At 33.6% G+C, this 26,977-nt stretch overlaps 1 protein-coding gene across 1 annotated transcript; it reads left to right on the top strand.

Moving 5' to 3' along the window:
• Nucleotides 1-1,846: 1,846 nt before the first annotated feature.
• On the top strand, nucleotides 1,847-26,974 carry LOC110643633 (uncharacterized). Its single transcript, XM_021796094.2, has 4 exons — nucleotides 1,847-2,460; nucleotides 2,590-2,785; nucleotides 25,675-25,806; nucleotides 26,837-26,974. The coding sequence occupies exons 1-4, from the start codon at nucleotides 2,150-2,152 to the stop codon at nucleotides 26,957-26,959; spliced, it is 762 nt and encodes a 253-aa protein (XP_021651786.2). The 5' UTR covers nucleotides 1,847-2,149; the 3' UTR covers nucleotides 26,960-26,974.
• The last annotated feature ends 3 nt before the right edge of the window (nucleotides 26,975-26,977 follow it).

The raw sequence follows: 26,977 nt of genomic DNA, 5'->3' as shown, positions 1-26,977 counted from the left end.
AATATAATTAAGACTATTTATTTTGCGGAAAATAACTTGCATATGGAAAATATTTTCTATAAAAGTTGCTTTTTAAAAAAAATATTTTTCATTATTTGGTTACAACATTAAGCTAATAGTATGTATTTATAGTATGTATATATAAATATTTTTACACTTCAATAAGATTATCAAATAACTTCTTATTTAAAAAAAAAGAAAGTCATTTTTTTTAAAAATGACTTAATTTTTATTTTGATTAAGAAAATATTTTCTATTAACCATTTTCTTATATACTTCAAACGCTAGAAATGTGAAAAATATTTTTTCAGAAAAAAAATTTTCGTAAAATAAACAAAGTGTAAAAAGAATATGTAATTGAGTGCTGCAGTTCTTAAAACGAAGATGGTGTTTATATTTTTTAAAATTATTAGAATAATATATTTTTTTTACTTAGTTAAATAATAATTTTAAAATAAGTAAATAAATTATAAGTAAATAATATCTTACTTATAACTTATTTTAAATAATTTTTTAATTTATAAATCAAATCAAACATTAATTTATTTATAACTTTTTTATTTATAAATAAGTTTGATAAATTTATAAGTTAAACTAAACAATCTTATAATTTATAATGATTTTAAATAGCGTATTAGTTATAAATTATATAGATATATACACCCAACAACAAGTAAGAACAACTCAATTAACAAAACTCCTAATCACAAGTAAAAAAAAAAAAAAAAAAAATTCTTCGCATGGCCACAGTTGTTCCCATCATCACCCTCTTTTTAAATTATTTATTCGGATTAAATGGGTTAATTAACTGTTGTTACTTGTTAGAAATCATAGAGTATTTCGGTTTACAGAAGTTTAGGCGAGAAAATTTCTTTTAGTTTAAAATCAGGATATACCGTTAACCTCCTTAAAAGATTAAAATAAAGTTACTATATCATTCTATTAAAAGAATCATTACTAATTTGAATGAAAGTATTAATTAAGTTTTATTAAGTATATAGAGTATATATTACATGCTGTCATTTTACTTTATAAATATTTTCATAGAAGTTATTAAATTTTATTTTATTTTATAAAATTTATTAAACTTTAATTTAATTTCATAAAAATTAAAAATTTTTAAATTTATCTATTAATCTAATAATTATTTTATAAATAAAATTATTTTATTTTATTTATTTTTTAAAAAACTTACGTCAAATGCATTTAACTATCCCTTATTTATTCGTTTCTTTTTTATTATCAATCACTAATTAAGTAATTTTATTTATAAAATAATTGATAAAATTAATCTAAAAATTTTTAATTTTCAATTACATAAAATTTTATAAAATTAAATTAAAATTTAATAAATTTTATAAAAAAAATTAAAATTTAATAATTTTTGTAATACAAAATTAAGTGATTGCATCTGACGATTACCCAAAAACAATAAAACAACTATATAAACTCTATTTTTTTTTAATTCTTTCAGTAATGAGAAAATTATCTAATTTTGCATGATGAATATTTAAAATTTAGTAAGTTTTATAAAAATAGCAAACGATAATTACCAAAAACAATTAAATGACTGCAGATTCTTTTTTTTTTTCTTATTTCTTCGAGAAATCAGAAAATTATCTAATTTTACGGGATTAATATTTAAAAAAAATTAAATAATAATTAATTCCTTTATTTATTTATTTATTTTGCCAAAATGAATCATCGCATATTCGTCGCCAAACAGTACTTCCAGATCTGGTGGTAGCCTGGTTGCACGCAACATACCCCATTACGCCAGCGTACACACATTATAAAAAAAAAAACCCATGTGGTTCGTTCCGTTGGCTTGGAAAAAAATGGAAGACGTGTTTTTGTTTTTCTTTCACTTTCCGGGAAAGAAATGAATGATGAGTTGAAAATTCAAAAATGCTCAAAATGTATACGACTCCATAATTTTAATTTAAAACGGCTCGGACATCCTTCGCTCTCGCTTTCTGTCCAAATTCGCGCCTGACCATTGAAATCATTTCTTTTCTCAGTCCTCTTACGTTTCCTCCTCTTCATTTTGTTTCTTAGGATTTCAAATTTCATACAAATCCCTTTCTGAATTTCCAATTCTCGCTGCTTTTCCAGTGTTTTTTTTTATCAGAATTTGCCTCTATTTACAATGCCGCCATTCATGTCGACGGCGAACGCGGTTCGGTCCTTAATAACGAGTAGAAATGCTGCCAATTATTTGATCAGGTCGGCAAGAAACTATAATTCTAAATTTGATCAGATTCGATGTTATAGTAGCATTGTTGGCATCTCAACCCCATCGGTCGTTGAAGTAATTGATAGGAAGACCGATTTTAGTTTGGCATTGGGAAGCTTTTACAATAATGCTACTGCTGCTCAAAAAAGACGATTTCTTGGCCGCGGAGACGGACAGGAAGGTGGTGTTTTATCCAATGTTTATGAAGAGAGGCGCGTTCTTGGGTAATTTTAGCTAATTCCTTTTTGTATCTATCCAACATAACGAGGGTTTCATTTTATAATTACTGTTATAGTTGATGATTGAGTTGCTAAGCTATCTTTGTTTTGAGCTGATATGAATTTTGGCATCAGGTATTCCCCAGAGCAGTTATTTGATGTGGTTGCTGCTGTCGACTTGTATGATGGATTTGTCCCTTGGTGTCAACGGTCTGAGATACTCAGATGCCATCCAGATGGATCATTTGATGCTGAGCTGGAGATTGGTTTTAAATTTCTGGTTGAGAGTTATGTTTCTCATGTAGAATTAAATAGACCTAAATCAGTAAAGGTAACTAATTGGCCTCTTTGTTTTTAAAGGTTTCATGTTACATGAATTAGATGCCTAGATCCGTGATCGGCGCATAATTTAAGTATTCTTAAATCATACAAGTTTTATCAGAGTATCTTGAATGAATATATTGTCACTTACTAATCCTAAAAATAGATAAAATCTAAATAAACAAAATGCTGAATAACATCATAAACATCCCATAAGTAAACTGCGGAGTCTCTACAGATTTCAAATAAAAACTTAAACTGTTCAATAAACTAAACTAATTATTGGCCCAAGAAAACATGAATTCGGATATACCATGAGAACAAATCAAAGTTGTCCCTCTACAGAAAATGGATTGAATATTTGGATCAATTTGCGAATTCTGCGATGCAAACAGATAATGCAGAGAAAACGTGGTTTGAGCTAGATGCTCAGTGAATGATAATTATAGTACACAATGGAATAGGAACAGGCAGACGTTTGATTAATTTCACAATAAATTTTCTATTCAATAAAATCATGCTCATGTTGTCAAAAATCATTTATAAAATAACTTCATAAAAACATAAATATAAAAGAAATTCATTCAATAAAAATTTTATGGTACAGTGCACCAGAGTGATGATACCCCACATCACCAAAGGCCAGATGGTAAGCGCGCTACCAGATAGTAGATACCTTCCTCCTTCTTCACAGATATCAATACATATGATACTAATGCAAACCATAAACTGCAATGATGCATGACTCGACAATGCAACCTAATACCGTGATAGTCCACACGGCGGGGCGGATAAGCGTAAATGCGAGCACAGGTACCAATTCAAAATAAAAAATCAATTTGTACAAATCAATCAAAATCAATAAAAAATTTCAGATAGCAAATAATAACTGATAGTGCAATTCTAATAGTGTATTTCAATAGTTTCAGAGAGTCAGTAAAATCAAATCAATCTCAAATCAATTCAATAAAATCAAATCAATCTCAAATCAATTTAATAAAATCAAATCAATATCAAATCAATTCAGTAACACATCGGTAAATTTTATAGTCAAATATCAATCAATATAAATACATTAAAGTCATGTTCCCGGAATCCTAATGGGTCTAATGCAGATATAGTTGATAAAATCAATTATTTAATCAAAATCGAAATAAAATTCAATAATAAAATAAAACTCTAGAAAATCACATATAAAATAATTGTTAAAATATTGATTTAAAATTTCATTTAATAACAAATTTAATGCTAAGAAATTTTAAAAAGGACTAAACGGTGCCATGTATTATAATTACCACTCACCTGGAATCTCCAAGACAATAGTTATTTTCAATGGACGAGAGACAATTTCAACTGACTAATTGAATATTTGAATCTCCTACATATCCAAAATATAAAAGAAAAATATTAAATAATAATAAAATAATTTTAATATATATATATATATATATATATATAACCCTCGGATGGAACAGATACAATGACGTCGACAGGGTACAAGAACGTGGATGAACAGGAGATTATATATATATATATATATATATATAGGGATTCAAATGTTTTTATATTTATATAAAATAATTTTAATATATATATATATTCGGTGGATGGACTGAACGAAGATACAAAGGTTTATATACGTATATAATCTAAATTGAAGGTTACTTATCTTACAGTAATCATGATCAACCCAATTCAATATCAATGGTCAAAGAAAAAAAAAATTTCTAGAGTAGTTGTAACAAATCAAGGAAATAAAATAAAATCAAATTCACCCATTATTGAATAAAGAACGAGAATTTTTACCTTGAAAACAGAATCGAAAGTGATGAATTGAGAAATAAAATTTAGAAATTCTCTGCGCACATCAGATTATAAATCATAAATTTTTATATATTTATATATATATATATATGTACATATATAACAATAATTAAAAGATAAAGAAAATACCTGTTGAGAGTATTTGGTAGAAAAAGGAGGTGACAAACAGGTTTTGAGAGCAAAGTTTAGCAGAAGAGATGATTAGGGTATATATATATATATATATATATATATATATATATAATGGGATAAGAGTTATTATTGAACTGGATTGTTCAGATTATAGATATATATTTAATTTCAAGAATAATATATATATATATATATATATATATATATATATATATATATATATATCTAAAAATAAATAAGCAGACCATCTAATAAAAAATATATATATATTTATAAATATATTAAATTATTGTTAGCTAATTAAAATAAAATAATAATAAATAATAAATGTATATGGGTTTTCACATACTTCCACCCTTAAAAAAAATTCGGTCCCCGAATTTGAATAGACAAAATTCTAACCTGAAGAATCAAATAAGTGAGGATATTTGGCTTGCCTCCCATGTGGCCTCACTACTTGAGTGATTATGCCACAAGACTTTGACCAAAGCCACTTCCTTAGACTGGAGTTTCCTAATTTGTCGATCTAAAATCTTTACTGGTTGCTCCTCATATGACATATCATCCCTAAATTGCATGGTTTGAGGTTGTAAAACATGAGATGGATCTGGTACATACTTCCTAAGCATCGAAATATGGAAAACTGGATGTACATGTGCAAAACCAGGTGGAAGGGCTAAATGGTAAGCAACTGCTCCAATTCTCTCCAAAATTTCAAATGGACCAACAAAACGAGGGCTAAGCTTCCCTTTCTTCCCAAATCTCATGATCCCTTTCATAGGGGAAACTCTCAGAAATACATGATCACCAATCATAAATTCTACATCTTTATGCTTAGGGTCAGCATAACTTCTCTGTCGACTTTGAGCAGTCAAAAGTCGATCATGAATTAATCGAACCTTCTCTGAAGTTAATTGTATCAACTCTGGTCTAGTAAGCCTTCTTTCTCCAACTTCATCCCAACAAACCGGTGACCTACACTTTCGACCATATAATGCCTCATATGGAGCCATCTCTATACTTGCCTGATAACTGTTATTATAAGCAAACTCTACTAAAGGCAAATGATGATCCCAACAGCCACCAAAATCCATAACGCATGCACGAAGCATGTCCTCTAATGTCTGTATGGTCCTTTCTGACTGTCCATCCGTCTGAGGGTGAAAAGCAGTACTAAAGTCTACTCGTGTTCCTAAAGCTTCTTGGAATTTCTTCCAAAATCGAGAAGTAAACTGAGTACCACGATCAGAGACAATGGAAACTGGAACTCCATGAAGACTAACAATCTTGTTTATATACAACTGTGCAAGTTTAGCAAAGTCATATGTAGTCTTCACAGGAAGGAAATGAGCAGATTTTATCAACCTGTCCACTATTACCCAGTTTGCATTGTAACCACCTCATGTACTAGGTAAACCCACAACAAAGTCCATGGCAATATGCTCCCACTTCCACTCGGGAATAGGCAATGGCTGAAGTAACCCAGATGGTCTCTGATGTTCTGCCTTACCATGCTGACAAGTCAAACATTTAGCAACAAAGTCTGCAATATCCCTCTTCATGCCACCCTACCAATAATGCTCCCTTAAATCACGGTACATCTTAGTTGAACCTGGGTGTACTGTGTAAGCAGAATGGTGTGCCTCCTCCATGATTTCTCTTCTCAACTCATCAACATTGGGGACACAAAGTCTAGTACCATAACGAAGAACTCCATCATCATTCAACATGAATCCTTGAGCTTGGCCTTGATGAATATTATCTATAATCTCACACAGCTGAGAATCCCTCTTTTGAGCCGCCTTAATTCGATCAATCAAGATAGGCCTAACTCGAAAATGTGCTAAGAATGATCCAGCTATGATTTCAAACTCTACTCCCTGATCTAGCAACTCATGTAATTCACCAATCAAAGGCCTTATCTTGGTAGATATATGGGCTAAACTACCAGAAGACTTCCTGCTTAGAGCATCAGCCACTAAATTAGCTTTTTCAAGGTAATACTGTATGGTGCAATCATAATCCTTCAGCAATTCTACCCATCTTCTTTGTTTAAGATTAAGATCACGTTGGTCAAATATGTATTTGAGACTTTTGTGGCCAGTAAAAATTTCACAAGTCTCACCATACAGATAGTGCCTCCAGATTTTCAAAGCAAAAATTACTGCAGCCATTTCCAAATCATGAGTTGGATAATTTTGCTCGTGCCTTTTCAACTGACGAGAAGCATATGCAATAACACGTCCATGCTGCATCAAAACACATCCTAAACCAATCCTAGAAGCATCACAATATACTACATAACCCCCTGATCCAGATGGAAGGGCTAACACTGGTGCTGTAGTTAAACGAGTCTTAAGCTCCTGAAAACTTTTTTCACAAGCCTCAGACCACTGAAATTTCACATTCTTCTGTGTCAACTTAGTTAAAGGTGCTGCAAAACGAGAGAAGTCTTGAACAAACTGTCTATAATACCCTGCTAAACCTAAGAAACTACGAATCTCTGACACAGTTGTGGGTCTAGGCCAATGAAGCACTGCCTCAACTTTCTTCTTATCAACGCACACCCTATCCTTAGATACTGTATGGCCTTGGAAGGCCACACTATCTAACCAAAACTCACATTTTGAGAACTTGGCATATAGCTTGTGCTCTCGTAAGGTCTGAAGGACAATTCTCAAATGCTGCTCATGCTCCTCCTTACTCTTTGAGTACACTAGAATGTCATCGATGAATACTATAACAAATTGATCTAAGAAAGGCTTGAAAACTCTGTTCATGAGATCCATAAAAGCAGCCGGAGCATTGGTAAGACCAAAAGACATTACAAGAAATTCATAGTGTCCATACCTAGTCTTAAAGGCCGTCTTGAGTATATCTTCTTTCTTGACCCTCAATTGATGATACCCAGATCGCAGATCAATCTTGGAAAAATACTTTGCACGTTGAAGTTGGTCAAACAGGTCATCTATGCGTGGAAGAGGATACTTATTACGCACAGTTACCTTATTCAATTGCCTATAATCAATGCACATTCTCAAAGACCCATCCTTCTTCCGTACAAATAACACAGGAGCACCCCATGGAGAAACACTAGGGCGAATGAACCCCTTATCTAGTAGGTCCTGTAGTTGCTCCTTCAACTCCTTAAGTTCTGCGGGTGCCATACGATAAGGTGGCATAGATATGGGCTCAGTTCCAGGAACTAAGTCTATACCAAACTCTACCTCTCGCTCCGGGGGTAAACCTGATAAATCTTCTGGAAACACATCAGGAAACTCCTTAACCACTGCAACATTCTCCAAACCTGCACCTTCTACCTGAACATCTCTAACATAAGCTTGATACCCTTTACACCTTTTTTGCAATAATCGTCTAGCACTCACTACAGAGATAAGATTACTAGAGGCCATACTGCGATCTCCCTGAAATTGAAATTCTGCCTCCCCAGGAATTTTAAAGAGTACAACTTTATTATGACAATCCAATGAAACGTGATAAGTGGCTAACCAATCCATGCCTAAAATCACATCAAACTCAAACATATCCAAAGAAACAAGATCTGCAGCTAATTCCCTATCTCCCATGTGAACTATACATCCCCTATACACCATATCAGTGTCTATTGCATCCCCCATAGGTGTTGATACAGATAAAGGATACTCTAACAAAGTAGGTGGTGTACTAAATCTCATGGAAAAGTATGGAGAAACAAAGGAATGACTGGAACCAGGATCAAACAGTACTCTAGCATCAAATGAGCAAATAGGAAGTGTACCTGTCACTACTGCATTAGATGCCTGAGCATCCTGCTGAGTCAAAGCAAAAACTCTAGCTTGACCTCTACTACGGATGTCGTCACGAGTTTGAGCAAATCCTCTACCACCAGAACCTCTACCACCTTGTCCACGACCACTAAAACCCTGACTTCTACCACTATACTGTGAAACTGGTTGAACCTGAGAGGGAGCAAAATATGTTGCTTGACCAGCACCCTGAGTTGTCTCACTAGTAGAACAGTCCTGTCTACGGTGTCCCAACTGTCCACAACAGAAGCATGCTCCAGTGACCCAATGACAAGTGCCCTTATGTGGCTTACCACAATGCTGACAAAGAGTGGTAATAGGCTCAGTGCTAATCTGGTTATACCGAGCATTTCCTGCATGTGTCCTCTGCTCACGTCCCTGACCAACTCCAGATTGATGTGCCCTATTACCAACTGTAGACTGAGAACCCTGCTTATTATCCTGATAAGAACCCTGATGACTTTGTCCTCTGTTAAATTGATTACCTTGACTATCTTTCTTAAACCGCTTGCGTTGCTCACGAGCCCAACGTTCATCATCATACATCTCCATCTGTCTAGCCCGATCAACCACCTCCTCATATTTAGGTAGTCGTAAAGGAGCTACACGATCAATTAGCCTGTCTCGTAAGCCCCTTTCAAACCTACGAGCCTTATTCTCCTCATTTGGAATCAAGTGTTTACCAAAACGGAATAATTTTGTAAACTTCAACTCATACTATGTAACTGTCATTTTACCTTGCTTCAAGGTTTCAAACTCCAAGGCCTTAGCCTCTTGAACACTAGGAGGGAGAAATCGCTCTAAGAAGAGAGAGTGAAACTCAGGCCAGAGGATAGAACCTTCGGGTCGCCCATTCTTCTTAGAGATATACCTCACTCGAGCAACTCCTTTAAGCTGATTTCCTGCCAACATCACCATCCTAGCACTACTGCAACCCATAGTGTCATAACACCTCTCCATGTCATCTAGAAAATCTAATGGATCAGCTAATGCATCCTCTCCAGTGAACTCCTTTGGTTTTAGCTTGAGAAAGTCTGTAGAGTTAAGGAATTGAGCCCTATCCTGAGCTGGTGCTGAAATAGAGCTAACCACTGGTTGCTGTGGTTGAGTTTTAAGGTACTCAGCTATATTATTAACAACACGATTTACTGCATGCAATCCCGCTGCCAGATCTACCACAGTAACTTGACCAGCCCTAGGTGCTTGAGCTGCAGTAGCTAATTGGAATGGTTGTGCCCCAGTCTTAGCCATAGGCGTCTGTTTAGATGTCTGATTAATAGTTTGAGGTGGTACCTCCCCAGTTGGATCAAGGTTTGCACCATTAAGACCCTTGGCCCTAGTTCTTCTCTTATGTCTAACAGACCCAGGCACCTATTCATTTTAATAAACAAGCATCAAATTTGAAAATGTGAGCCAAATTAAGACAGGTGAAAAAGTACGAAGGACGCAGATACCTGAAGCAATGATAAATTGAAAAGACGTTAAGGATCCTATGCTTCCCAAGTTTACTAGAACTCAACCGAGCTTTGATACCAACTTTGTCACGACCCAAAATTCTGAACCGTGACCGTCGCATAATTTAAGTATTCTTAAATCATGCAAGCCTTATCAGAGTATCTTGAATGAATATATTGTCACTTACTAATCCCAAAAATAGACAAAATCTAAATAAACAAAATACTGAATAACATCATAAATATCCTATAAGTAAACTGCGAAGTCTCTACAGATTTCAACTAAAAACTTAAACTGTTCAATAAACTAAACTAATTATTGGCCCGAGAAAATATGAATTTGGGCATACCATGAGAACAAATCAAAGTTGTCCCTCTCCAGAAAATGGACTGAATATTTGGATCAGCTGCAGAATTCTCCGATCCAAACAGATAATGCATGAGAGAAAACGTGGTTTGAGCTAGATGCTCAGTTAATGATAAGTATAGCACACAACGGAATAGGAACAGGCAGACGTTTGATTAATTTCACAATAAATTTTCTATTAAATAAAATCATGCTCATGCTGTCAAAAATCATTAATAAAATAACTTCATAAAAACATAAATATAAAAGAAATTCATTCAATAAAAATTTTATGGTACAATGCACTAGAGTGATGATACCCCACATCACCAAAGGCCAGATGGTAAGCGCGCTACCAGATAGTAGATACCTTCCTCCTCCTTCACAGATATCAATGCATATGATACTAATGCAAACCATAAACTGCAATGATGCATGACTCGACAATGCAACCTAATACCGTGATAGTCCACACGGCGGGGCCAGATAACAGAAACAGATACTGGGCACAGGTACCAATTCAAAATAGAAAATCAATTTGTACAAATCAATCAAAATCAATAAAAAATTTCAGATAGCAAATAATAACTGATAGTGCAATTCCAATTGTGTATTTCAATAGTTTCAGAGAGTCAATAAAATCAAATCAATCTCAAATCAATTCAGTAACACATCGGTAAATTTTATAGTCAAATATCAATCAATATAAATACATTAAAGGCCTATTCCCGGAATCCTAATGGGTCTAATACAGAGATAGTTAACAAAATTAATTATTTAATCAAAATTGAAATAAAATTCAATAATAAAATAAAACTCTAGAAAATTACATATAAAATAATTGTTAAAATATTAATTTAAAATTTCATTTAATAACAAATTTAATGCTAAAAAATTTTAAAAGGGACTAAAACGGTGCCATGTACTATAATTACCACTCACCTGGAATCTCCAAGATAATAGTTATTTTCAATGGACGAGAGACAATTTCAACTGACTGATTGAATATTTGAATCTCCTACATATCCAAAATATAAAAGAAAAATATTAAATAATAATAAAATAATTTTAACATATATATACATATATAAACCTTGGACGGAACAAATACAATGACGTCGACAGGGATTCAAATGTCGATAGGGATTCAAATGTTTTTATATATATATAAAATAATTTTAATATATATATATATATATATATTCGGTGGATGGACTGGACGAAGATACAAAGGTTTATATACGTATATAATCTAAATTGAAGGTTACTTATCTTACAGTAATCATGATCAACCCAATTCAATATCAATGGTCAAAGAAAAAAAATAAATTTCTAGAGTAGTTGTAACAAATCGAGAAAATAAAATAAAATCAAATTCACCCATTATTGAATAAAGAACGAGAATTTTTACCTTGAAAACAGAATCAAAAGTGATGAATTGAGAAATAAAATTTAGAAATTCTCTGCGCACATCAGATTATAAATCATAAATTTATATATATATATATATATATATATATATATATATATATATATATATGTACATATATAACAATAATTAAAAGATAAAGAAAATACCTGTTGAGAGTATTTGGTAGAAAAAGGAGGTGACAAACAGGTTTTGAGAGCAAAGTTTAGCAAAAGAGATGATTAGGGTATATATATATATATATTTCAAGAGTCCTATTAGGTATAGAATGGGATAAGAGTTATTATTGAACTGGGTTGTTCAGATTGTAGATATATATTTAATTTCAAGAATAATATATATATATATCTAAAAATAAATAAGCAGACCATCTAATAAAATATATATATATTTTTATAAATATATTAAATTATTGTTAGCTAATTAAAATAAAATAATAATAAATAATAAATGTATATGGGTTTTCACACCCTAGCTTGGCATTAAAGAATTGGGGTTAAAATTTAAGAGGTAACAACTAAGTATGTTTGGTATGAAGTTGAAGGACTGTGGTTAAAATTAAATTAAAAAAAAATAGTAAAATAAATATTTAATAATAGTAACATAATTAAATGTTCATGAGCCATACTATGAAGTTGTAGGAGAGAGTTGTGGAGTATCAACTACGTCACGATACTTCTTTCTCTCTCAATCAATTTGGCTTCATGAAATAAATAAGCAGACCATCTAATAAAAAAAATATATATTTTTATAAATATATTAAATTATTGTTAGCTAATTAAAATAAAATAATAATAAATAATAAATGTATATTTTTTTTTCACTAGCAGGCATTAAAAGAATTGGGGTTAAAAGAGAGGTAAAAAACTAACTAAGTTTGTTTATGTTGAAGAAGAAGTGGTTAAAATTAAATTAAAAAAAAATAGTAAAATAAATATTTAATAATAGTAATTCAACTATGGAAGCGATCTTTCTCATTAGAAGCTTTATGGAGAAATATAGAGATATGAAGAAAGATCTATATATGGTTTTTATTGATTTGGAGAAGGCTTATGATAGTGTTCCAAGAGATGTCTTATGGAGTGTGTTAGAACAAAAGAGGGTATATATTAGGTACATACAAGTGTTGAAAGATATGTATGAAGGAGCAAGTACTATCGTGCGCATAGTGGGAGGGGACACAAGAGATTTTTCGATCTCAATTGGATTGTACCAAGTATCAGCTATAAGCCCTTACCTTTTTACATTAGTTTTAGATGAATTGACGAAACATATACAAGAGAGTATTCCTTGGTGCATGATATTTGCGGATGATATTGTTCTGATAGATGAGACACGAAAAGGAGTCAATAGAAAATTAGAGCTTTGGAGAAGTACTCTAGAGTCAAAGGACTTTAAGTTAAGTAGAACAAAGACAGAATACATGTATTGCAAGTTCAGTGAAGGCCAAACTGGTGATAGAGAATGAGTTATTTTGGATGGAGTGGTATTGTCCCAAAGTAATCACTTTAAATATCTCGGCTCAGTCCTTCAAGTAGATGGGGGATGTGAGGAGGATGTTAGTCATAAGATTAAAGCCGGATGGTTGAAGTAGAGATGTGCCACTGGAGTTTTATGTGATCGCAAGATTCCCAATAAGTTGAAAGGAAAATTTTACCGTACAGCCATACGACCGGCTATGTTATATGGTAGTGAGTGTTGGGCACTGAAGGAGTCATATGCGTCTAAGATAAGAGTTGTAGAGATGAGAATGTTAAGGTGAATGAGTGGCCATACTTGTAGACCCTTATTTTGTGATGAGCATGTGCATTGAGGCCGTGGAAAACCCGATGATGAAAAATTATATGACTGTAAGATGTAATTGGAGGCATGGAGCTGAATTATTAATTCTGTGGCATGATCTTGAAAAAAATAAAAATAATAATAAAATTTTGGGGAAATTAATTTAATTAAATTTAAATAAAATTTTATTTTGTTTAAATTTAATATGGGTAGTTCTTAAATGGATCTAATTAAGTTTAATTGGGCTCTATGGGCCTAAGAAAGCCTAGTTAGGAATTTTAAATGGGACCCATTTAATTATTTTCTAAAAATTAAAATAACAAAATATCTCTCTCCTCCTTAACCCCACTCTCTTTCTCACTCCCTATTGGTGCCTTCCATTTTTTCCTGTCTTCCTATTGATTGAAACACCTCACCCATATCCCAGTCTTATTCGAATTCTGCAATCGCAGTTGTTTAAGTCATCTAAACTTTATCACCCTAAGACTCCAAATCCTACCATACCTCTTCCTCACTTCCTATTGGTGCCTTCCCCTTCCCCTCTCTTCCTATTGGTTGAAACACCTCATCCATATCTCAGTCTCACCCAAATTCTGCAATCCTAGTTGTTTAAGTTATCTGAACTTTATCACCCTAGGACTCCAAATCCTATCGCACCTCTCTCCCAAAATCCTATAAATACCCCACTGATAAAAAATAAACAAAAAGGGAGGATGAAAGGAAAGAGGAAGAGAAAATTCAGAGCTACAGGAAATTTGGAGATATTCAAGACTCTGAGTTTTTCCTTATTTTTTCTTTTCTTCAAGAAGATTTTCATACAAGATTTCTGGAAGGTCAGTTTTTGTTGTTTTCTTTTCAAGATTCAAGATCTATGCCACACAATATTTTAATTCTATGCTCTTTGTCTTCAATTTATTTTATATGTTCATATAGATCATGTAATCATGTTTAATTTGAGGGGATACACAACTCTGCACATGTTTAGTTTCTGTCTTTTGTATTTTTATTATTTTTCTTTATTTTTGAATCTGTAAAAAATTTGTAAAAATTATATTCATATTCTACACGAAATTCCATTAATTTTAGGCTCAAGAATCACTAAAAAAGCTTTAATATTTTATAAGTTATGGCTGTTTGAAGTTAGGGTTCCTGTAAAATCTGATTTGCAGGATATCCGATTTATGGAGCCCATATCTCCCTTGTTCCTTAATATTTTTGTGCAAATCTAGTGTCTAAAATTAACTTCAGAATCTTATGAATCTTTTCCAATTGGTTTTGCATTCATATCTTTTGTGGTTAATGAGTTATGAATTTTACAAAAAAGTAGTACGATTCTGTCACTTAGAAGAGTTACGATTTATGTAGATCATTCGGCTAGGGTTTTGTTTGATTTATAAATTTTATGTTATTGTATGATATGTAGGCTATCTTCTGTAATTTTTTTATGATTTTTAGGCATGTTTAACTATTTTTAAAAAATCTAATTTCTTGCTACTGTTAATCTGCCAGAATTTGAAAATTGTATATTTATGCATGTTCTTGTATTTTCTTAGGTTTTAATTGATATTTGATCTATTTTCTGTATTCTTTTAATTCAAGAAGTGTTATAAAGTGTTTGGATCATGTTAGAAGACTTAGACCATTAGGTAGTTGTAACTAATTAGGAATCTTAACCCTTTAGGAGACTAGAGTTAGAATCCAATGTAAATTGTTATTAATGTTTTCTTTATTTCTTTTATTTTCTTTAGTTTCTTTATTTTTTATTACAAACAAAATTGGTAAGTAGCCCTAAGGTAAGTACCAAAGAGGGCATTTGCGTGGAGCTTATATGGAGCTAAACGGGAGTAAGCCAGGGATATCATTGCCATACTAGAAGAGAAGACCCTTTTTTAAGGGTAGCTTGCCCCAATGGCAACTGCATTTACCAACAGGTAAGTAGCTTTAAACTTCTCGAATAACCATTGGTATGAAATTGTAGTAATAATAGAACTTTTATTTGGTAAATTAAAATTAACTTTGTTTTTAATTTAACTGATTTTTGCATGTAATTAATTTAAATAAATACTTTGTAAATTAAAATTAATCTTGTTTGTAAATTAAACTAACATTGGCATGTAAATAAATTTAATTTAATACTTGATAATTGTAAAATAAATTTGCATGTTAGAAAACTATATTAGGTTGTGATTGTTTGGGCCTTATGTGATATTAGAATAAATTACACATGTACATAATTAACTTAGTTCAATTATCCTTAGGGTAACTTGGTGAAAATTAATTAATTAGGTTAAATAGAAACGTAGAGTTATTTGAAATTGAATTTGTTTATAAATTAAATTCTCAATAATAAATTAATTTTAGTCATCTGGTAAATATCATTTAAATAATTAGCAACCCCATAGATAGGAATTACTTGTGCATGAAAATTGTGTGTAAACAACAACCCTTTTTGTGAATTACTTGCATGTGTAGGATTAGAATTGCATTTTTAGGATAAAGTTTAATAAAGGAATAATAAACAAGACTTCTAAAAACATTAGTAGAGGACTGGCACTCGAATTAACGAGGTTAGACCAGGCGTAAGGGGTGCCTAACACCTTCCCCTTACGTACCCACTATCCCGAACCTAGACATTGGGCTATGGTAATGACGGTTGTGGAAACTCTGCAAGGAGTAAGTTGCCATCCATGACCCTCGGAAGAAACACTGAATATGTCCCGGTTATTACCCGGGTGGCGACTCTTGTCTATCTATGCCTTCGTGGCATAAATCCTTAGTACCGTGGTAGTATTATGGGAAGACGGTACTTACCAGTGGTTTGATTCTATTAGGATTGTATGAAGTGCATGTCTAGGAAATGCTGTCTAAGGAGGTGGTACTTAAGTGAGACCATTGTGACTCCACCATCTTTCCTGGGCATTACCTGGTGCATTTTATATAATTCCAATAGATGACGCCCCCTTGCCCCTACAGTTTGGCGACTCCGCTGGGGACTAAATGGATAGTTACTCCAACATGTTTCTATTAGTCTAATATTATTCCTTTGTTAAACTTTTTGCATTGCACTACACTATCACACGGATCACCCTTACCCTTTTAGCCTCGTTAGTACTAGTCAAGGAGACCATGGTTCTACTCGAGCTATGACGAATTGGTGAATGCTAGCACCCCATGCCTGTACCCTTGAGTATATAAAAGAGCCACAGCTCCGGCCGTTGTGCTTAATGGACTAGCTCTCGCATGGGTGACCCTTTTCCTACCCGATGAAGCCCATGAGCCATAGATTTTAACCCTAGATACCCCGTAGATTTTTGTTGTGCTAGATTTATAACCTTACTGTTCAAACCATAAGTTCTAGTGGTAGTTGAGATGAACCTAGGCCTATGCATAGGCCCAATGTGCATATAGGCCCAAGTCCATTTCAAAACCCATGTTAAGCAAGAGGATGCTTACTTATGGTTAAATTTTAAGGATATAAATCCTTTGTTTGTGAGGGTTTGTTTGTGAGGGAAGGATTGTCCTGGACCACCCCCTGTTGGTGTGTCCAGTGTACCATAGCCTAGGATAGAATTTTTTGTTACCCTACACGTGAGAGTTGAAGGTATAAGGGGGCGAAGATTTAGTTCTGGAGATTTTTTTTTTCGGTTTTGATTCAGTCTTTGGTTCGATTTTAGTTCAGTTTATATGGTCTGGTTTTGATTCAGTTTTGGTTCTAGTGGTATGGTTCGATTTTGGTTTTGTAAAAGTAAAGGCAAAAAAAAAAAAGAAAAAATGGTCCATTCATGCATTGCATTCATGTACATAGCATGCTTAGGTTAACCCTTAAATCCTATTTTTTTGAGCAAATATAGCCTCAAAATACACTAAAAAGACTTCCAATCAAGTCACTTGGGTTAGGAAAGGGAAGAGACTAGTAAGGATTTCACCTGCACTACTTAGGATGGAAGAAATTATGGCCGTGCTTGATGAAATATTGAATGCCAAGATGTTTGAGCTAGAAGAGACAATTGTGGTCAACTTTAGAAAGAGGCCCCAAAGTAGGCCAATTAAGTGGCATTAAAGTTATTGAGGTTCAAATTGTGTCTCAAACCCCAAGAAGATTTTTTCAATTTAGCCAACCCTTATCCGAAGTTTTGGAGCGTCTCAAAGCTCAAGACCTCCTATAGCTCTTAGCACCCGGACCACTACCAAATCCACTCCCACCTAGCTATGATATCAACCAATGTTATCGGTCCTACCAAGCCTGATCATGACATCGATTGATGCTTTTAACTTAAGCATGATATCTAAGACCTAATTGATGCCAAAAGGATGATTGACCCAGAAAATCAACCCAAAAGCCCCATGCCTAGCCAAAATTTCTACCTACGCCAAGTCTCTACATGATCTCCATCACCCCAAATAACCCTAACAGAATTATTGACTTTATCCAACACATCCAAAAGCCCAATGAACTTATCCAACCCATCCAAAAGCCCAGTGAACCTATCCAACCAATCCAAAAGCCCAATGAACCTCAGTCTATAATGGTTGTTGACATTTGTGATAATTCTAGCTATGATGAGGGTCCTTTGGATGTCTGGACTGATTCTGATGAGGAGATAGTTGCATTACAACTAGATGGTTCAATTCTACTAGTGTCTGATTTTCAAGTTGTTGGGATCTATAAAAACTAGATGGATCTAAAAGTGGCTACTATGAAGAAAAGTGAGTTTTTCTTAGCACAGCTTAGAAGAAAGTATAGATGGTGCAGTGACTTTTCTTGAGATGATGGGGCAGATCACGAGTCATGGTTTAGGCTATGAGCTAACAGAAGAGGAAGAAGAGCTAAAGCCTCCTAAGTTCTTGAAAGATGGGGCAATTACCTTGACATATGATTAGGGGTTACCACATGTGAAATAGCTAAAGCAGAAAATCAGCACCATTGATCTGAGGACTGCATGAAAAGCCAAACACCTAAAGCTACGCCCCTATGTTTGAGTCTATCTTTTGTAATGCTCACAGTAGTGATATTGATGTTTCCAATTCTGATGTACTTGATAAAGATTTCGAGGCCAAGATCAATAACATTCCCATACCTTACTTGTTTGATGTTTATTCTAATGGGCATATGCATGGCATTCATAATCATTTAGAATCTATTTTTGTTAATGCATCAAAATCGATCTCTATTAATTTCGGTACACCAAATAATCCTAAAGACATTAAGTTAGCTGAAGATTTAATCTAAGAAGAAAGAGATAAATTTATAGCCTTGTTAACAAAGTACCAAGAAGCACATGCCTCGAGCTTAAAATCAGATGGCCGATTCCCAAGCCACGCTGGTGTCGCTATAGGAAAAGAGTGATCAAAAGTTGACTTAGCCAGTTATCCTAATGAGGAGTAAAATTTTATGCTATGAAGGATTAGTAGTAGCACATGTGGACCTAGAGGGAGAAGGAAAATGATATGAAGACATAAGGAGGTCTCTGGAAGTGAGAGAATACTCGCAATAAGCCTACAAAAGAGATAGAGCAACAATTCATGGATTAGCCACTCAACTTACTTTAGCTGGGGGGCAATTCTACAAACTCTTATGTGTGATAGAAAAACAGGCTGAGCAAATAATGAAAGAAATACTTGCAGGAAATTTGTGGTCCCCATATGAATGGAAATGTTCTAGTTGAGAAAAAATGTTCGAAACATATAAGGATTGGCCTGAAAAACTCCCTTATGTTCTTTAAGATTATCGTAGTATTACAAGGACATCCACGAGGGCAACCCCATTCTCTTTAGTGTATGGGATTAAAGTAGTGCTATCCATTAAGCAAGAGGTCAAATCCTTAAGAGTGATGCTAGAAGCTAAGATCCTAGAAAATGAGTGGGCCTATAAGAAGAACTAGCTTTGATTGATGAAAAGAGGATGCGAGCCTTGTATCATATGCAGGCTTATCAAAGGAAGATAACTAGATCCTTTAATAAGAAGGTGAAGCCGAGAAAGATCAAAGAGGGAGATATGGTTGTGAAACAAACTCGGCCCATCCCTTTTGATCCGAGAGGAAAGTTTAAGCCAAACTGGGATGGTCCACACATAGTGAAAAGATCTTGCTCTGTAAGAATATCGGACACTGGATGGGAATGAATTTCAAGAACCGATCAATTTAGATAGGCTTAAATGGTACTTTGTGTGAGACAGGCCCGCTAAGCTGAAAACCTGCAAAAGGCGGTCTAGGCAAAAGTAAGGGTCAAAGAAAAAAGAACGAAAAAAAAAAGAAAAAGAAAAAAGAAAAAAGAAAAGAAAAGAAAAGAAAAGAAAAAAATGCTAGATTGAAAACCTACAAAAGGCAGTCTAGGCAAAAGGAGAGATGAGAGAAGATCTGGATGGAAAACCTAAAAAGGCCATTCGGCAGGTTATAAAGCTTATTTCTAACTTTGGAAGGTTAGAAATTTAGCAAAACTAAATGTAAGAGGGAGTAATGGTGTACCTGAATAAATAAAGAAGTTTTTATTGCAGTAACCAGGAATAGGTTTTATTGAATTATGATTGTGAATGTTTTGTGTCTTGAGGGATATATCAAAAGATTAAGTAATTGAACTGCATTGTTTTGATTTAACCTATTGTCTTGTGAGCATGATAGAATAGGTGCTTGATATGAATATCTTGGTGATTGTCTAATTTCAAAAAAAAGAGAAAAAGAACAAGAAAAAGAAAAGAAAAAAAAAAGAGCTCGCTAAGTGGAAAACCTGAAAGGTAGGCAAAAGTTAGAGCAAGCCCGCTGAGATGAAAACCCAAAAGGGCATTTCAGGTAAAACTTAGGGCACAGAGAATGAAGTTCATGGAAGAGAAATGAGTCAAGGCAGAAATCATGGGGAGAGAGAAGAAAAAGAAAAATCAGAGAGAAATTATATTGTGACCTTAAGGAAGTCTTTTTTGGTGAATAATTTTTCTCAAAAAAAAAATTGAGGTTAAAAGAAAGTTTTTGTAAAATGAGGTCCCTCAGAGGACTAAGTTTTTTTATAATCTCTAGCAAAATCAGCATGCCCATGATAGGAAGTAGCATACAAGAAGCACAAAAATCACAAAAAGAGTTATGAGACCTAGTCATCCTAATTTTTCAAATCATGAATTAGATATTTTTTGGTAAGTCCTTAGACGTTGTTTAGGGCGCATGACATAGTTGTGTAAGGCATAGAAGAACATGCATCAACATGTCACCTGTGGGTGTGTAAGGCATAGAATAACATGCATCACCACAGTTTCAATTGTCGAACTACGAGGGGGTCTGATTCCTCCTTAGGATAGCGAGGGGGATACGTAGGTAGTTTAGGACCGCGGTCCTAAATACGAACCCACAGCATTTCATGATAGATGTTTTTTGGTAAGTCCTTAGACGTTGTTTAGGGCACATGGCATAGTTGTGTAAGGCGTAGAAGAACATGCGTCAACATGTCACCTGTAGGTGTGTAAGGCGTAGAAGAACATGCATCACTACAGTTTCAAGTGTCGAACTACGAGTGGGTCTGATTCTTCCTCAGGATAGCGAGGGAGATACGTAGGTAGTTTAGGATTGCGGTCCTAAATACGAATCCACAACATTTCAAAACACATAATTTCCATTATCATGAGACCGTAGCTAGTCTCATGATGCAGAGTGTATCGACAGAGTAAGATGCATTCGATTTTCACATTACAAAGTTATCACTGTTATGAGACTGTAGCTAGTCTCATAACACAGAGTGTATCGACAGAGCAAGATGCACTCAATTTTCACATGACACAGTTATCACTGTTATGAGACCGTAGCTAGTCTCATGACGCAGAGTGTATCGACAGAGCAAGATACACTCGTTTTTCACATGACACAATTATTACAATTATGAGGCCGTAGCTAGTCTCATAACATAGAGTATGTCGACCGAGCAAGATATACTTGATCCTCATAGCCAATGTTTCATAGTTATTAGAAATTTGAGTTTCACTTTGACGAAACTTGAGCAATGCTTTCGCATTGATTTCAACTTTCGCCAAAGTGGGAGGCAAACTGTAGACCCTTATTTTGTGATGAGCATGTGCATTGAGGCCGTGGGAAACCCGATGATGAAAAATTATATGACTGTAAGATGTAATTGGAGGCATGGAGCTGAATTATTAATTCCGTGGCATGATCTTGAAAAAAATAAAAATAATAATAAAATTTTGGGGAAATTAATTTAATTAAATTTAAATAAAATTTTATTTTGTTTAAATTTAATATGGGTAGTTCTTAAATGGATCTAATTAAGTTTAATTGGGCTCTATGGGCCTAAGAAAGCCTAGTTAGGAATTTTAAATGGGACCCATTTAATTATTTTCTAAAAATTAAAATAACAAAATATCTCTCTCCTCCTTAACCCCACTCTCTTTCTCACTCCCTATTGGTACCTTCCATTTTTTCCTGTCTTCCTATTGGTTGAAACACCTCACCCATATCCCAGTCTTATTCGAATTCTGCAATCACAGTTGTTTAAGTCATCTAAACTTTATCACCCTAAGACTCCAAACCCTACCATACCTCTTCCTCACTTCCTATTGGTGCCTTCCCCTTCCCCTCTCTTCCTATTGGTTGAAACACCTCATCCATATCTCAGTCTCACCCAAATTCTGCAATCCTAGTTGTTTAAGTTATCTGAACTTTATCACCCTAGGACTCCAAATCCTATCGCACCTCTCTCCCAAAATCCTATAAATACCCCACTGATAAAAAATAAACAAAAAGGGAGGATGAAAGGAAAGAGGAAGAGAAAATTCAGAGCTACAGGAAATTTGGAGATATTCAAGACTCTGAGTTTTTCCTTATTTTTTCTTTTCTTCAAGAAGATTTTCATACAAGATTTCTGGAAGGTCATTTTTTGTTGTTTTCTTTTCAAGATTCAAGATCTATGCCACATAATATTTTAATTCTATGCTCTTTGTCTTCAATTTATTTTATATGTTCATATAGATCATGTAATCATGTTTAATTTGAGGGGATACACAACTCTGCACATGTTTAGTTTCTGTCTCTCGTATTTTTATTATTTTTCTTTATTTTCTGAATCTGTAAAAAAATTTGTAAAAATTATATTCATATTCTACACGAAATTCCATTAATTTTAGGCTCAAGAATCACTAAAAAAGCTTTAATATTTTATAAGTTATGGCTGTTTAAAGTTAGGGTTCCTGTAAAATCTGATTTGCAGGATATCCGACTTATGGAGCCCATATCTCCCTTGTTCCTTAATATTTTTGTGCAAATCTAGTGTCTAAAATTAACTTCAGAATCTTATGAATCTTTTCCAATTGGTTTTGCATTCATATCTTTTGTGGTTAATGAGTTATGAATTTTACAAAAAAGTAGTACGATTCTGTCACTTAGAAGAGTTACGATTTATGTAGATCATTCGGCTGGGGTTTTGTTTGATTTATAAATTTTATGTTATTGTATGATATGTAGGCTATCTTCTGTAATTTTTTTATGATTTTTAGGCATGCTTAACTATTTTTAAAAAATCAAATTTCTTGCTACTGTTAATCTGCCAAAATTTGAAAATTGTATATTTATGCATGTTCTTGTATTTTCTTAGGTTTTAATTGATATTTGATCTATTTTCTGTATTCTTTTAATTCAAGAAGTGTTATAAAGTGTTTGGATCATGTTAGAAGACTTAGACCATTAGGTAGTTGTAACTAATTAGGAATCTTAACCCTTTAGGAGACTAGAGTTAGAATCCAATGTAAATTGTTATTAATGTTTTCTTTATTTCTTTTATTTTCTTTAGTTTTTTTATTTTTTATTACAAACAAAATTGGTAAGTAGCCCTAAGGTAAGTACCAAAGAGGGCATTTGCGTGGAGCTTATATGGAGCTAAACGGGAGTAAGCCATGGATATCATTGCCATACTAGAAGAGAAGACCCTTTTTAAGGGTAGCTTGCCCCAATGGCATTGCATTTACCAACAGGTAAGTAGCTCTAAACTTCTCGAATAACCATTGGTATGAAATTGTAGTAATAATAGAACTTTTATTTGGTAAATTAAAATTAACTTTGTTTTTAATTTAACTGATTTTTGCATGTAATTAATTTAAATAAATACTTTGTAAATTAAAATTAATCTTGTTTGTAAATTAAACTAACATTGGCATGTAAATAAATTTAATTTAATACTTGATAATTGTAAAATAAATTTGCATGTTAGAAAACTATATTAGGTTGTGATTGTTTGGGCCTTATGTGATATTAGAATAAATTACACATGTACATAATTAACTTAGTTCAATTATCCTTAGGGTAACTTGGTGAAAATTAATTAATTAGGTTAAATAGAAACGTAGAGTTATTTGAAATTGAATTTGTTTGTAAATTAAATTCTCAATAATAAATTAATTTTAGTCATCTGGTAAATATCATTTAAATAATTAGCAACCCCATAGATAGGAATTACTTGTGCATGAAAATTGTGTATAAACAACAACCCTTTTTGTGAATTACTTGCATGTGTAGGATTAGAATTGCATTTTTAGGATAAAGTTTAATAAAGGAATAATAAACAAGACTTCTAAAAACATTAGTAGAGGACTGGCACTCGAATTAACGAGGTTAGACCAGCGTGGGGTGCCTAACACCTTCCTTACGTACCCACTATCCGAACCTAGACATTGGGCTATGGTAATGACGGTTGTGGAAACTCGCAAGGAGTAAGTTGCCATCTATGACCCTCGGAAGAAACATCGAATATGTCGGTTATTACCCGTGGCGACTGCCTATCTATGCCTTCGTGGCATAAATCCTTAGTACCGTGGTAGTGTTATGGGAAGACGGTACTTACCAGTGGTTTGATTCTATTAGGATTGTATGAAGTGCATGTCTAGGAAATGCTGTCTAAGGAGGTGGTACTTAAGTGAGACCATTGTGACTCCACCATCTTTCCTGGGCATTACCTGGTGCATTTTATATAATTCCAATAGATGACGCCCCCCACCCCCACAATACTAGACTAGATAAAGTCCGTAATGAGAATATTAGAGAAATGGTAGGAGTGGTGCCAATTGAGGATAAGTTGAGAGAAGGTAGATTGAGGTGGTTTGGTCATGTGAAGTGTAGACATATGGAGGCTCCAGTTAGACAAGTAGAGCACATTAGGTTAGAGGATAGAAAGAAAAAAAGGGGTAGACCTAACTTGACTTGGAGGAGAGTAATACAACATGATCTAGAAGCATTACACATTTCTGAGAATTTAACCAAAAATCGTTTAGAGTGGAGAAAGCGAATCCATATAGCCGACCCTAAATTTTTGAGATAAAGGTTGAGTTGAGTTGAGTTGAGTAACATAATTAAATATAATTATAAATAAATTTATGTAATTATAGCTTTTTTTTTTAAGAAAAAAAATATCTTCCCCCACTCACTGGAGAGGAAGGGGTAATTGTTACCCCTTTAATTTTCCCCTCTTCCCCCTATGTTTACCAAACAAGCATAAAAGACTCAATGTGAAATTTTAACCCTTTGCCAAAAGTACCCATAGAATGATGTATTCTTATGTGATGATGCATTTGTAACTGTAGATCCATAACATATTGATTATCTGTTAGTCTCAGAATGAGCATTTGGTATGGGAAGCATTGATTTGTGATTGGATTGACAGAGACTTGGCTTAGATTTTACTGCTTTCTTCAGATTTGAAATTAAACCTTAAGAGTAATTACATTGAAAGAACAGAACTCTAGCCTTCTTATAAACCTTGTGATATTTGGAGTTCCAATGTAGATATATTTCATCAGATTTAAGATATTGAGGTCAACTTATGCTTGAAGTTCAGAGTGGTACAACAACAGTATTCAAATGAATGTGCTCGAGTAGCAGCCTCTAATGCGTGTATTCTTAGTCTTATTGTTTTTCTGATGCTAGAATGAAAATTATGAACAAAATCCTTTTGTAAGAAGCTCTGGCAGCTTAATAAGGGCCTTCAGCTTATATGAACCTCTCGTGGCTTTAACATTTGCACTTCCTAATATGGGTTTATTTTCATTTTTATTAACCTAAAGATGTTATTGGCACATTTTTTTTAGTTTGAAGTTCGTTAAAACTTTTGGCTTGGTTGATGGTCATATTCATTATGGTTTACTTCCAGACAACTGTATCAGAGAGTACCCTCTTTGATCATTTGATAAACATTTGGGAATTCAACCCGAGACCTGTTCCAGGAACTTGTGAACTTTTTTTTTTGGTGGATTTTAAGTTCCAGTCACCACTTTACAGACAGGTAACAGTCACATCCTTTTTCTTTTAAAAACATTTTACTGTGAATTATTGGAAGATGCTTGTCTTCAGTTTTTGTGTTTGATACTAATATTGTAAAAGAGCTGATATTCGGATATTTTTCTGAAAAAAAACTTTGACAGTATGACTTTTATGTCAAATTACAAATGAAGGAAGTAATCCATGCAATATTCTGAGATACTCTACAGCATGGACTCAGATGTGCATTATTATGTGGGTGAACTGCGAAATAGAATTACAAAAATACTAATGCAATTTAATGCATCTAAAGAGTTGAAATTTGGATCTTATTAATCAAGTTGTTAAAGAAGATCGCAATTTGTGTTGGTGGTGTTCTTGGGCACTCTCAAAATGCAATTTACAATATCCATATATGTGCTAAGTGCCTCCATTCAATCAGGTTAAAAAACTGGATGCATCCCCTTTGAATACAATGTCACCATTTGCATTATCAATGGTATTGGAGTACTTAAAATTCTAGAGAGGCATCATGTGCATTTCATTAAAGTTTACTGCTTTGCGGCTTTTAAGTAAAATTCCTTAAAATGCTGATGTACAAGAGTACTTTTCAGAATGCTTGTGATCTCAATTTGTAAATCAAAATTGAAAATTAGAGAGTCAATTGGACAGAAACAATGTTTATGCTATCATGAATGCTTTACTCCATTTTATTGTTATAGTCGTGCAAGTGGGTACGAGGTAGATGAACTCCTTGGGATACTAAAATGGGATTATATGAATCATTGTATGATACAAAATCTAACCATTTTATGATGAAAAATCACAATCTGCGCGAACCCCCTTGCATACTTTCAAATTGCATGTAGTTGTACAAAGAATTTCTAAAAATTATGATGTGTTGTACTGATTGACAATGGACTTGAGGTGAAGCTTGACAATTTGCATCATTCATTTATCAAATTTGTTTTGAAAAAATATTGCTGTAGGTTTTGATGCGGATCAATATTTCCTAACTTGAGCATGCTGATTTTGGTGATGGCTATGTTCGACAGGTAGCATCCATGTTTTTCAAGGAAGTGGTCTCTCGACTGGTTGGCTCATTCAACAAGCGATGCCGTTTGATATATGGACTAGGAGTCCCTGTCCTTGAGAAGTCACATGGACAGAAGGCATAAGAGCTTCGTATCACATAA

This window comes from Hevea brasiliensis, chromosome 12 (assembly GCF_030052815.1).
Source record: "Hevea brasiliensis isolate MT/VB/25A 57/8 chromosome 12, ASM3005281v1, whole genome shotgun sequence".
NCBI lineage: Eukaryota > Viridiplantae > Streptophyta > Magnoliopsida > Malpighiales > Euphorbiaceae > Hevea > Hevea brasiliensis.
Note: the sequence above shows the minus strand (reverse complement) of the source record. Positions and strands in the feature narration are given on the sequence as shown.

Coding starts and splice junctions, on each gene's coding strand:
- LOC110643633 (XM_021796094.2), top strand. CDS start 2,150: ATGCCGCCATTCATGTCGACGGCGAACGCGGTTCGGTCCTTAATAACG. Junction 2,461..2,589: donor GAAGAGAGGCGCGTTCTTGG/GTAATTTTAGCT, acceptor TTTTGGCATCAG/GTATTCCCCAGAGCAGTTAT. Junction 2,786..25,674: donor ATAGACCTAAATCAGTAAAG/GTAACTAATTGG, acceptor GTTTACTTCCAG/ACAACTGTATCAGAGAGTAC.